General features: G+C 40.8%; 1 protein-coding gene across 2 annotated transcripts in view; it reads right to left on the reverse strand.

Annotated features, from left to right (window-relative positions):
• The window catches only part of azi2 (5-azacytidine induced 2), an 83,186-nt gene that overhangs the window by 34,535 nt on the left and 34,061 nt on the right, over positions 1-14,590 (reverse strand). For both annotated transcript variants that reach the window (XM_059945017.1, XM_059945018.1), the window contains one exon: positions 9,541-9,602. In XM_059945017.1, coding sequence (XP_059801000.1) covers positions 9,541-9,602 — 62 coding nt within the window. The remainder of the gene's footprint in view (positions 1-9,540; positions 9,603-14,590) is intronic.

Here is a 14,590-nt window from a genome sequence, read left to right on the forward strand (position 1 = left end):
TTTGAACTCATGTTTCAGAGATACCAGCCCAATAGCTTAACTACTACACAACCATCATATCAATTGATAACAATATTAAATTCATCCATGCACTTGTGTTGACATTCAGTCTCTCCAGAAAGTTAGCAGGGAATATTCATATTGCAAAAACTTTAGACAATAAGACACAAGAGCAAAATTAAGCCATTCAGCACACTAAATCTGCTCCACCATTCAATCATGGCTGATATATTATCCTTCTCAACACCACTCCCCAGCCTCTCCTCATAACTTTTGATGCCCTTACTAATCAAAAACCTTTCAACCTCCGCTTTAAGTATACCCAATGACCTGGCCTCCACAGCCACCTGTAGCAACATATTTCTCAGATCCACCATCCTCTAGCTAAAGAAATTCTCCTCATATCTGTTCTGAAAGGACATTCTTCTATTCTGAGCCTGCTGGTCCTAGACTCTCTCACTGTAGGAAACATCCTCTCTACATCCACTCTATCTCGGCTTTTCAATACTTGGTAGATTTCAATGAGATTCTTCCCCCCACCCCTCCGCCAACTCATTCTTCTCAACTCCAGTGGGTACAGGCCCAGAGCAACTAAAAGCACATCATACATTAACCACTTCATTCCCAGGATTCTTGTAAACCTCTTCAGGACCCTCTCCAATGCCAGCACATCCTTCCTTAGCTATAGAGTCCAAAGCTGATCACAATACTCCAAATGTGGTTTGATACATGCCTTATAAAGCCTCAGCATTACTTCCTTGGTTTTATATTCTAGTTCTCTCAAAATGAACACTAACACTACATTTGCCTTCCTTGCTAATGACAATGATTTTGATTACTATGATTAATTTTATTTATTATTATCTCAAGATCAGAGAGTTGCTGACAAGGACTCATTACTCATCCTTGTCTGTCCTTGAGAGGATGATGATGAGCAAGATTCTTGAACTACTGCAGCCTTCTGAAGGTCCGCTCAGAGCATTCTAAGAGAATTCCAAGATTTAGACCCAGCGACAATAAAGGTCTAGGAATATATTTTCAAGTCAAGTTGAAATACAACTTACAAAGAGATCTGCAGATGGCAGTATTCCCCTTCACTTGCTGCCCTTGTCCTCCTCCGACATGGATGTCAACAGTTTAAGAGATGCTGTCAGAGTAATTGGACAAGGAATGGTAACTGGATGAGTTACTGTAGATAATGACTATTGAGGCTGTTTGACAGGGTATCAACCAAGCAGGGTACTTTGTCAAGGAGGATCATCTTGATGCGCCATATACATTTACATGTATTAGGAATTTGCTGAGGTGTTTTGGTGAAACATGCAAACAATGCATTTCGTAGAATGTTTTGATGTATACGCAACAAATAAAGATAATCTTTAATCAGCACAGACACGATGAACCCACACTGACTGTTTTTGATGCAGGAAGAATGCAAAGCTTAAACTGTATGTTCACTTACACAACGGCTACATTATAGCCCCTTGAACTGAACTCAATGGCAACATAGCTTGTCAGAAGACTAATGTATTGAGCAACTAAGACCAATTAAAGATTCACATTCATGGGTGTAAACATCACCAACAACCTGGTCTAACCACATAGAAGCTATGGCCAAAAAAGCATGCCTGCAGCCCTACTTCCTCACGATGCTAAGATAATTCAGCACACCCCTGCTGGTCCTCACCAAGTGCTATTGGCGCAGCAATGGAAAGCATTTGTTCAGGATGCTTCATGACCTGGTACAGCCACTGCTGTCTGTCTGTCACTGCAGAGAGTTGTGGACACAACTGAGCCCAACACATAAACCAGCCCCCCTTGGACTCAGTAATGGAGTCAACATAATCAAAGACCCCCCCCCCCCCCCCCCGCCCACCCACCCTGGACATTCTCACTTCTCCCCCTTCCATCAGGCAGAAGATACAAAAGCCTGAAAGCGTATACCACCAGGCTGAAGGACAGCTTCTATCCTACTGTAAAGATTATTGAACAGTCCCCTGGTATAAGATAGACTCTTGATCTCCATCTACATCATCATGGCCATTACACCTTGTTGTCCGCCTGTAATGCACTCTCAATGTAATTGTAACTCTTTATTGTGCTTTGTTATTGCTTTTCCCTTAATGTATTGATGTGATGAAATGATCTGTACAAATGGAATGCAAAATGTTTTTCACTGTATCTGCATATGATGCCAATAGTAAAGCAATTACCAATAACGTACTGTATTACTACCACAAAAATGCTCATTATTATGTCATTGACACCTCATGTACATATGCCTATGACAACAATAAACCTGAACTTGCTCAAAAAACAATGTGGACTATGATTTTTTCAGCAATGGAAGCCAGCAGACTGCAATATTGTGTAATTGCTTTGGCACAGGAGGTGGCAAAGGCTGGAGATCTGGTCTATCTACAAGTACCCAGGAAATCCTTATAACGATAAAAACTAGAGATTCTGCAGATGCTGGAAATCCAGAGGAATACACACACAAAATGCTGGAGGAACTCAACAGGTCATGCAGCGTCAAAGGCAAGGGTTCCCTACCTTCTTTGATGCAGTGTACCCCTAACAATACCTGAGCGGTCCGTGGACCCTAGGCTGGGAATTCCTGATCTAAGGAATAAGCAATTGTTTTTTCAGGTGGAGACCCTTTATACAGGATCGTAATTCTTGTAATAATGTTCCCAAAGGCAGCAGGAGAGTACAAATCTGATGTACATCATTAACACTCGGCTTCAAGGCCTCTTAGAAATTCAATGACTTCAATAACTTTGCAAAATCACCCTAAGTAAATCCAGCCTGAAATGCCTTATCCCACCATGGGATTATTGCACACACAGCCCCGCCATTCACTCCTCTATTGACTACCATTCTTAGGCTCACCGCACCCACACTTAGCAGCTTTGCAAGCCTCACACCCACATTTCACACACTCCAACGACAGACACATTTCCCCACACAGATTGCACATCACTGATACTCACCTCTATCTTAACAGATCAAGGTGGAACATAATCAGAGACAGCAATCAGTGAGGAATCCACAAGGCTGCATGTTTCGCTTGCATGGAGGAGACATTGCTCACCACAAGAGCAGCTACTGCTGATCTAATGGCCTCTAAGGAATCATTTTCTACTGTGAATGCCAGCAAGAGGGTGAATCTCAGGGTAGTATATTGTGACATACGCATACTCTGATAATAAATTTACTTTGAACAGATCTAAAACAATTGAAGCCAAAGCAAATTTTCACATCTGATCCTTCTTCTCACATCCCACCTCCTCCTCAACCACACACTCCCAATTTACAAAATGCAGATGGTGCAAGAAAACACCTCTTATTACTGTGTAATATTTCCCAACCCCCACGTCTCTCTCTCTCACCACCTTCGTGGTGTTCTCCTGCAAGGAACTGCAACCTGATCAAATGGTGGCAGAAGATCAGCAAGAGTGACGATGAAGAAATACACTCATACACGTTAACATTCACACCCACCAGTTCAGGCACCGGCTACATATGTAACTCAAAGGTCAACTTAACGATAGGCACTGTAAGCAGTGTGGCACAAAGTCTGAAACAAGAACTTCTTCACAGTTGCTTTTTCCCAGGGAAGGTGGTTACACGTGAATTCTGCTCCAGAGATCAGAGATTAAGTTTGAGGTGATGCAGATTATAGAAAACAGATGTATACATACAATGAATATTTGGCATACATCAAGCCTGTGAGAAACCTAAACCTACATCCCCCTCTAATGAATTCTTAGCCTCCCCCACCATTGGTTGTATCTACAGGAGAAGCCGCCTCAAGAAGGACACATGCACCAAAGATCGAGGATATGCCATTTTCATGCAGATAGTATCAGGCAGGAGCTACAGAAGCTTGAAGTCCAACAACACCAAGTTTGACATTAGATATAAGAGCAAAACTGGGCATTTGGCCCATCGAGTCAGGTCCGCCATTTCATCATGGCTGGTTTGTAATCCCTCTTCTCAAAAGTATTACTCCCCTTCAACCATTTGGTCCTTGAACTAGCCAGCACATTTCTAATCACTTCATCTATATGACCACTTTGCTCTACAACGACTTGTTCCTGTAATTCTATTCTTTCTTGAATAATATTGTACAATTTATGTTCTTCTTGTGAGTCACCCAAAGGAAACGCACACAGCCACAGGAAGAACATACTAACTTCTCAGTCAGTAGCAATTATCGAGCCCCCAACTGGTGATTGCTGGTACTATATAGGGTGTTATGCTAACTGCTATGCTACCGTATCTGGCATTTAATTACCAGTTTAGTTAGCTTCGTACAGCATTATGGGCTCAAGGGCCTGTTTTAGCTGAAAACTCTTTCAACAAACTGCAACATGAATGGCAGGCACACCTCTTCCTGTGCTTTAGGAAATTATATCAAATGTACAGAAAATAGGCAGATATTCCAGAACAGTACTGAGTGCTGCACCTTCAAAGATAGCATCCTTCAATATGAAGTCAAATTGAGACCCCGTCTGTGCAAGAGATTCAGATCGACATGAAAAGTCTCATGCCGTTATTCTAAACAATGCAGAGGGCTTGTGTTCGGGTAACATTACTTCCTTTATAAACACCATTGAAAAAGCAAATTAACTACTCATTCATCTGATTGCTTACTTGTCAGATCTCTCGATGTGCAAATGAGTACCTCATGTGCTGAAAAAGTCACTAAATAAATAAAACACAAGAGATTCTGCAGATGCTGGAAATCCAGAGTAACACACATAAATTGCTGGAGGAACTCAGCAGGTCAGGCAGCATCTATGAAGAGGGAAAAACAGTCAACATTCTGGGCCTAGACTGGAAAGAAACAGGGAAGTCAGAACTTTATCAATGATCAATTTTATTTTGTCATATATATTTGCATGTATTAGGAATTTGCTATGGTGTGTTGGTCAGGACACGACATGCAAAAAAACCAATATTCAACAATTACCAAGAATAAAGAATTATATAAAAACAAACTACAGATGTCAAGATTCAAGATTGCTTAATGTCTTTTCCAGTACAAGAGAGTAAAGAAGAATGAAATAAAAAGTACACAAAATACCAGCAAGTATTTACAATGTAGATAGCATAAAAAGTTTTAAAGTGTTTACAGTGCAATGACAGGGATAGAAGGGGGTGAGGGAGCTAACTAGAATGGTTGATTAGATAACTACCTAGGGGAAGAATGGAATGATTTTTGTTTTAATAGCCCGATAGCACGTTCAAGCAGGGAGCTTTTGGAAAATGCAGTTTGCTGGCTTGGTAGAGTATGCAGTGATTTTTCCTGCCTGGTTCTTTGTCCTAGACATGCACATGTCCTGTAGTGACGGCAGACTGCACCCAACACTTTTTTTTCTGCTGACCTGACTTTTTTTTAAATTCTAGTTAAGGGTAGCAGAGTAGTGTAGCAGTTAGTGCAATTGCATTACAGCATCAGTGATCACCGATGGGGGGTGGGGGCAGGGTTTGTATACTCTCCTGTGACCTTGAGATTTTTGTCCAGGTGCTCCAGTTTCGTACCACATTCCAAAGATGCGAGTGTAGGATGCTACATTGGCCCTGGAGATATGGTGACACTTGCGGGCTGCCACCAGCACACCTTTGGGCTCCGTTGGTTGTTGACACAAACAGCACACTGCACTGTACGTTTCATTGGACATGACAAATAAAGCTAAACTATCCTTTCTGCCTTCACAATGTCTCTATCCCTCCAATCCGTGCACATTCTTAAACACATTTATTATTCTGGTCTGTCCTCTAATCTAGGTAGTATCCTGCAAATCTTCTCCACATTAGGGAAAGAATCAAAGGTAATACTTCAGGTTAATAATTTATCCCCACCCCATGCACCTAAACCCATTTAAATTTTTCTAGCTAGATGGGCTGTTTTAACAGTAATTATCTGTCACAACAGTGCTTCAAAAGTTCTCTGATCCTTGCAAAAGCCTCTCTTTTGTGTAACTCTCACAACAGACCACTAATGAGCAACTTGCAAAGAACACAGAACATGGAACAGTACAGCCCTTCAGCCCATCATGTGTGTCATTTTAGCCTACTCTAAACCCCATCAAACCTTCCCTCTTACACAGCCCTTCAAGCTTTCATCTTCTATGTGCCTATCACAGAGTTTCTTAAATGCCCCTAATGAATCTGCTTCTACCACCACCCCTCGGCAGGGCTTTCCAATCTGTGCAGAGAAAACGTACCTCTAACATCCCCCTATACTTTCTCCAATCACATTACAATTATACCCCCTTGTATTTGCCATTTCCACCAAAGGAAAAAGTCTCTGGCTGTCTACTCGATCTATGCTTCTTATCCTATACACCTCCATTCTTGTCCCTGACTCTACACCCAAGTTTGAATAGAAAAGTATGCATAGCGCCTTTGACAGTAAAAACAGTGAGTTTTATTACAGACAGACATACTTTATTGATCCCGAGAGAAAATGGGTTTTGTTACAGCTGCGCCAACCAAGAATAGTGTAGAAATATAGCAATATAAAACCATAAATTATTAAATAACATTAAGTTAATCATGCCAAGTGGAAATAAGTCCAGGACCAGCCTATTGGCTCAGGGTGTCTGACACTCTGAGGGAGGAGTTGTAAAGTTTGATGGCCACAGGCAGGAATGACTTCCTATGATGCTCAGTGTTACAGCTCAGTGGAATGAGTCTCTGGCTGAATGTACTCCTATGCCTAACCAGTACATTATGGAGTGGATGGGAGTCATTGTCCAAGATGGCATGTGATTATGTGTATTTGTATTTTAAATTGCATGTATTAAATTTTAGTATTTATTATCTATTGTGAGTATTTTATATTGTGTTTAATTATCTGCAGTGTGGTGCCTCGTGGAAAATAAAGTGAATTGGAAAAACTCCAAATCACATCTCATCCTCAAATTCTACATTATCCATTATCTACATTATTCATTCAAGGCAAAATTAATGAAAGATATGAGTACTAGATTTCAAGAAGTTTAAAAAAAATTGTCAAGATGTTAAAAGAGGTAGCAAATTATATAAATTTGAGGCAAACATCAACAAATTAGCTGAGCCGAGGAAATATCCCCACAGCAAGACTTCGACTGGCCAGAAAAACTGGAGGTTTGTTGATGTGGGAAATGGAAAAGTGCAAACAGTACTGAAAAGAATGATTGAGGTTTGATCGTTAAGACCAGAGGGCACAGCCTCAGAATACAGGGACGCCCCTTTAGAAGAGAGATGAGGAGGAATTCACCACCAGAGGGTGATGAATCTATAGAATTCATTGCCATAGATGACAGTGGAGGACATGCCATTGGGTATATTTAAAGAGGAGGCTGTTAAGTTCTTGATTAGTCAGGGCATCAAACGTTATGGGGGTGGGGGAAGGAGAGGAGGTGGGAGATGAGGTTTAGAGGAATATAAATCAGCCATGATAGAATGGCAGAGCAGACACAATGAGCCAAATGGGCTGATTCTGCTCCTGAGACTTAAGGTCTATGGTTTTACAGTAGCTTCATACAGCATGCAAAATCTGACTCTGGAAAGCACACAACTGAAGCTGTCAACAACACACACAAAATGCTGGTGGAACACAGCAGGAGAACAGGCAAACAACTAAATATGTCAGGGATGGGGTAAGAAGGGGAGAAGGGGCATTAACAGAAGTTAGAGAAGTCAATGTTCATGCCATCAGGTTGGAGGCTACCCAGCCAGTATATAATGTGTTGTTCCTCCAACCTGAGTTTGGATTCATTTTGACAGTCGAGGAGGCCATGGACAGACATATCAGAATGGGAATGGGACGTGGAATTAAAACGTGTGGCCACTGGGAGATCCTGCTTTCTCTGGCAGACCGAGCGTAGGTGTTCAGCAAAACAGTCTCCCAGTCACCTGAAACTGTCACCTGAATCGGTCTGTTCCAATGTTAGAGCTCTTTCCTTCAATAAGCAATTTAGAACACAGTACAAAGAGCACAAGAACAAGTCCTTTGGCCCACAATGTTGTGCTAACCAAACAAAATTAGAAATCAAATAGCTAACTAATCTCTTCTGTCTCTACAATGCCCTTATCCATCCTTTTCCCTCACATTCATTTACCTATCTAAACATCTCTTAAAAGTCCCTAATGTATCTGCCTCTACCGCCATGCCAAGCAACACGAAAATGCTGGAGAAACTCAGCAGGCCAGGCTATGGAAAAAAGTACAGTTGACATTTCAGGCAAAGACCCTTCTTTTGCACAGACGCTGTCTGGCCTGCTGAGTTCCTCTAACATTCTGTGTGCATTGCTTGGATTTCCAGTATCTACAGATTCTCTTGTTTGTGATTTGAACACATTCTAGGCATTCACAATTCACTGCGTTTAAAAAAAAAGCTTGCCCCTCATACCTCCTTTGAAATTATCCCTCTCACCTTAGTCCCTGTCACTCTAGAGAAAATAACCCAAATTTGTCCAACATCTCATTACAACACATGCCCTCTAATACAGGCAGCATACTGGAAAACATCTTCTGCACCCTGTCCAAAGCCTCTACATTCTTCATATAAAGGGGTGCCCAGAATTGTATGCAATACTCCACTTGCAGCCTAACTAGTGCTTTATAAAGCTGCAGCATAACTTTCTGACTTTCAAACTCAACGCCTCCACTAATAAAGGAAAGTTGGAATACTATATGTGTTTTTAACTGCCCCATTAACCTGTGTAGCCACTTTCAGGGAGCTGTAAACTGATGGAAAAAGTTCTAAGGGGAAAACCTAATTTTTTAATGTCACTGCACACATCAAAACTGCAATTTTTAACAAGATTACTCAAATCTAAAGTACATTACAAAGCACAAATTAGATACAATTTCACAGAGAAAGTGAAAGCAAACAGAGTGGATATATTATTTGGTGCATTTTATGTGATGTCCTAATAACACTACTGCTGAAGCAGGTAGAGTTAATCAGTACAATAAAGGATATCACACCAAGTTGAGCATATTGTCACCTTCCACAAGACCTAGACTTTACCAGTTAATTAATTTCATAAACAGAACAATTAGCATTTCTTACCAGCCTCGGAGTAAGAGCCATCATCCACATAAAATCTGAATCTATGGTCACATTTTATTCCCAGCAGTGGGAGGTGTGGACTCTGCTGGATACTATTATATGCTCCCCTACCTTTGTCGCTTGCACATTCCCACACACTTTCAGCAACACAGATGCAAATATATGAGTTGACCTGCTTTCAGGTTCTGCCAATGCTTGCCAAGCATGAGGAAGTAAGTGTCGATGGGAACAAATGTACCTCAAGTTGTCTGCCCGTGGTTTGGGGGGGGGGGGGTGAATGGGAGAATTTGTCTGACTTGCTGGAGGTTCTAATAACTAGAGATGCTAACAGCCACGGCATGGATTAGACAATCTACCTGGAAACTGTCAAAGGCTCCAAATCTGGATCTACACAGGAAAATTCTTCACAGATTTTATCAGTACTTATGTCAACACACACACAAACACAAAAACATGCTTCAGCATACCTCACTGTTTCTTCATCGTTCAGACCCTCTCTTTTAAACCCGCATGCATCCAGGCTGAGGTCCTGCAATTATACACAAGGATTCATTGAATGAAATGACTTGCACTATCCTATACGGTCACAATAAAAAACAGCATATACACATTTTACTCATTGGACAAGACTGAAACATCACTAAGGTAACCTGATCCCAGCATTTCATATCTTTCAAACATACCATTACTTGAACGAAGGCTGAGATTACTTTCTCACAGGCCTTGTTAAGTTACCTTCTCATAAGATGACTGGAGGAAAGTATAGGAGGGATGTCAGGGGCAAGTTTTTATTAATATACGTACACAATGATGGGTGCGTGGAGCACGCTGTCAGAAATGATAGTGGTGACAGATACACAGTTAGCATTATATTGTGGGCCAAGGGTCTTTAATGTGCTGTACACTACCATGTTCTAAAGCACATCTCAATTGCAAGAAAATATTTCCCAAATCCTTAAATCCTTGCATTTAATCTACAGTACAATTTATGAAATAGTTAACAAATTATGTCTTGACATGAAGGAACTTTAAAAATAAGAAAATAACATTTTTGATCATTACTTCTACAGTACCAGAGGTGGTGAGAAATGCTAGCCATATACAAGAATCTGTCCACCTCCTAGGACACAAACTATCTTGAGAGACAAAGCCATTAGACCTCCTGATGAGGTAACAATGCACATCCAGCTGGTTTATTTTAAGCCAGTTGATTTTAATTCACGTCAGCTTGTTCTGGCTTGATCCCACTTCTTTTCCAGTCCTGTTGAAGGGTCACAGCCCAAAACACTGAATGTTTATTCCTTTCCATAGAAGCTGCCTAACTTCCCAAGTTCTTACAGATTTTTGTGTTTATTGCTCTTATTCACACTGATGTTCTGAAACTGCCATCGATCACGCATCTCATTCATCCATAAGGAAACACTTTGTTCTCACGTGCATGTAAGCAAGTTACAGCAGACCTGTTTGACAACTAGGACTACATCCAAGCTGGGTGTTTATTCTTAACACATTTGTACATACTATAAAGCACTCTTAAAGCATCTGTGATGCTGAGCATCCATGTAACTGTTGTGAAAATGGGTAAGATAAAGGCTGCAAAATACACTCAGTGGCCACTTTAGTAGATATAGATGCTCATTAAAAAATATCAGCCAATCATGTGGCAGTGACTCAATGCTTAAAAGTATGCATACACGGTCAAGAGCTTCAATTGTTGTTCAGACCAAATGTCAGGAGGGGAAGAAATGTGATCACAGTGACTTTGGCCATGGAATGATTGTTGGTGCCAGATGGGGTGGTTTGATTATCTTAGAAACTGCTGATCTCCTGGGATTTTCACACACAGTTTCCAGAGAATGGTGTAAAAAAGTGAGTGACAGTTCTGTGAGTGAAAATGCCTTGTTAATGAGAGAAGTCAGAGGAGATAGGTCAAGCTGATAGGAAGGCGACAATAACTGAAATAACCACACAATACAACAGTGGTGTGCAGGAAAGCATCTCTGAATGCACAACATATCCAACCTTGAAGCAGATGGACTACAGCAGAAGACCCCAAAAATATTCTCAGTGACAACTTTATTAGGTATTAATGATACCTAGTAAACTGGCCACTGATTGTTTTTTCAAAATATCTAAAGCTATCGTGTAGATAGTCAGAGGCTTTTGTCCAGGACTGAAATGGCTAGCATGAGAGGGCACAGTTTTAAAGTGCTTAGAAGTAGTTACAGAGGAGATGTTAGTGGCAAGTTTCTTTCTTTTTTTTTAAAAATGCAGAGAGTGGTGAATGCATGGAATGGGCTACTGGTGACAATGGTGGAGATGGATACAATAGAGTCTTTTAAGACACTCCTAGATAGGTACATGGAGCTTAGAAAAATAGAGGACTATAGGTAACCCTAGGTAATTTCTAAAGTAAGTACTTGTTTGGTACAGCATTGTAGGATGAAGGGCCTGTATGTGCTGTAGGCTTTCTATGTTTCTAAGTTCCAAATGTCCAGTGCATATTAAAGGATTTAAAATGAAAGTATGCTTCCTATTCACTGGGATTCACTTCCTCTACATCTGCCCCCCCCCCTTCCATTTCACGCACAGTCCATTCTCCTCTCCTACCAGATTACATCCTCTTCAGCCCTTTACATTTTCCACCTATCACTTTCCAGCTTCTCACTTCATCCACCTCCCCTCGCCCACCCACCTTTCCCCTCACCTGACGGCTTGTTCTCCTCCCACCCCCACCTTCTTATTCTGCTCTCTTCCCCCTTCTTTTCCAGTCCTGATGCTGGGTCTCTGCCTAAAACATTTGACTGTTTATTCCTTTCTATAGATGCTGCCTGATTTGCTGGGTTCCTCCAGCATTTTTGTGTGCTTTGCTCTGGATTTCCAAAAAAATCCACATAATCATTAATTTTAAGTCAAGTAATTCATAGAAAATGTTCAAGGATCTCAGCAGATCAGGCAGCATCTTTGGAAAGGAATAAACAGTTAACATTTTGGGCCAAGTCCCTTCATTAGGACTGTATGTGCTACACATGGATTTCCAGCATCTGCAGAATCTCTTGTGCTTATGACTAACTTTAAGTAGAATTGTGTTGAGCATTTAAAAAAAGCTGTCTGTGCTGTTTCATGGCTGAACCAGTGCCTTATTCACCTTTCTATGCATTCACCATATCTTTGCATACTTCGTATCCAAAAGTCTGTGGATACCTTGCAAGTAACAAGGTTGTCGATTCCAAAAATCTAACATTCTAAATACAGAAACAGAAAAAATACTGGTTAAATTAGTGAACTAGTACCAAAAGATCTAGACCACCAATTCAGTGACACAAGTAGCTGGGGAATTTAAATTCAAATTAAGACCATAAGACACTGGAGAAGAATTAAGCCATTCGGCCCAGATTGTGCTCTGTCAGACAACCATGGCTGAACCCTCTCTCCTGTATTCCACCTGTAACCTTTGATGCCCTCACTAACCAAGGACCTATTAACCACCACTTTAAATATACTCAATGATTTGGCTTCCACAGCTGTCCATGACAATGAATTCCACAGGTACACCATGCTCTGGCTGAAGAAATGCCTCCTTATTTCAGTTTGAAATGGATGTCCCTCTATTCTGAGCAATGCCCTCTGGTCCTAGACTCAACCACTACAGGAAACATCTGTTCCACATCCACTCTCTCTAGGTCTTTCAATATTCGTTAGGTTTCAATGAGATCCCACCTCATACTTCTGAACTCCAGCAAGTGTAGGCCCACAGCCATCAAATGCTCTTCAAATATTAATTCTTTCATTCCCACAATCAGTATAGTGAATCTCCTCTAATGCCAGCACATCTTTTCTTAGATAAGGAGCTCAAAACTGCTTACAATACTCCAAGTGCAGTCTGAGCATTTCCGTATAAAGCCTCAGCATTAAATCTTTGCTCTTATATTCCAGTTCTCACAAAATGAATGCTAACATTACATTTGACTTCCTTACCACCAACTCAACCTGCAAGTTGATCTACAGGGAATCCTACACAAGGACTCACAAATCCCTTTTCACCTCTGATTTTTCCTCCATTTTTTCCTCCATTTAGAAAAAGGTCTATGCTTTTATTCTTTCTACCCATTTCCCTACACTATACTCCATCTGCCAGTTCTCTGCTCATTCTCCCCATCTGTCTCAGCCCTTCTTCAGACTCCCTGCTTGATCAACACTACCTGCCTCTCCACCTATCTTTGTATCATCTGCAAACTTGGTCACACAGCCATCAAATCTGTCATCCAAGTCAATGACATATAATGTGAGAAAAGCAATTCCAATACAGGTTTCCCCTGCAATCCAAAGGTAGAGAGTTCCTATGAAACAGTTTGTAAACTGAAATGTTGTAAAGCAAGAAGCAGTCACTATTAATTTATATGGGAAAAATTTTGAGCGTTCCCAGACCCACAAAAACCCTACAAATCATACCAAATAACACATAAAACTGAAAATAACACTAACATATAGTAAAAGCAGGAATATGATAAACATACACCCCATATATAGTAGAAATACTGTAGGTATGGTGTAGTTTCACTTATCAATATTGGGAAGACAGCGAGCCAAAACCTATTTGGAGAGAGAAAAAAAAATCAAGACGTACATGCGTATGCACGTACACACATGCACAAACAACTGCCCGCACAAGGCTTCACGGTCATTGTAGTCTTTGTCAGGGTAAACACGTATATAGCGGGCGTCTTTTTTTCGTAAAAGCGAAAATCCTCTTTGGTTAACGAAAACAGGTACTAATGTAGGTATTTCGTAACAGCGAGTTGTCATAAAGCGAATGTTCAAAAAACGGGGGACATGTGTACTAAAACCCATAAAGCACCACTAGTCACTGGCAGGTAACTAGAATAGGCCCCTTTTATTCCAAATCTTTGCCTCGTGCCAGTCAGCCAATCCATGGCACAATCTTTCTTGTAATATCACGGGATCTTATTTTGTTAAGCAGCCTCAAGTGAAGCACCTAATCCAAAGGTCTTCTGAAAATCCAAGTACACAAAATTCACTGATTCACGTTTGCCTATCCTGCTTGTCATTTCCTCAAAGAATTCCTACAGATTTGTAAGGTAAAACTTCCCTTTATTCCTTTTTCCATATTGACTTGGGCCTATTTTATCATGTCTTCAAGTACCCAAACCCTCATGCTTAATCATGGATTCCAACATCTTCCTTCCCTTCTTGATAAGTGGAGTGACACTTGCAATTTTCCAGTGCTCCAAAACCATTCCAGAATCTAGTGATTCTTGAAAGATCATTGCCAATGCCTTCACAATCTCTTCAGCCACCTCTTTCAAAACCCAATGAGCATATGGCATAGCATTCTCCCAAAAATAAACAACTCATCATAAATACAATAGAATCTGGAGATGCTGGAATGCACAAATTGCTGGAGGATCTTAGCAAATCAATCAGCATCGATAGAAGAAAACAAACAGAAGACGTTTTGGGCTTCATCAGGGGCTATCTGTGGTAATTTTCCATTTA

Source organism: Hypanus sabinus, chromosome 20 (genome assembly GCF_030144855.1).
Source record: "Hypanus sabinus isolate sHypSab1 chromosome 20, sHypSab1.hap1, whole genome shotgun sequence".
NCBI classification, from domain to species: domain Eukaryota; kingdom Metazoa; phylum Chordata; class Chondrichthyes; order Myliobatiformes; family Dasyatidae; genus Hypanus; species Hypanus sabinus.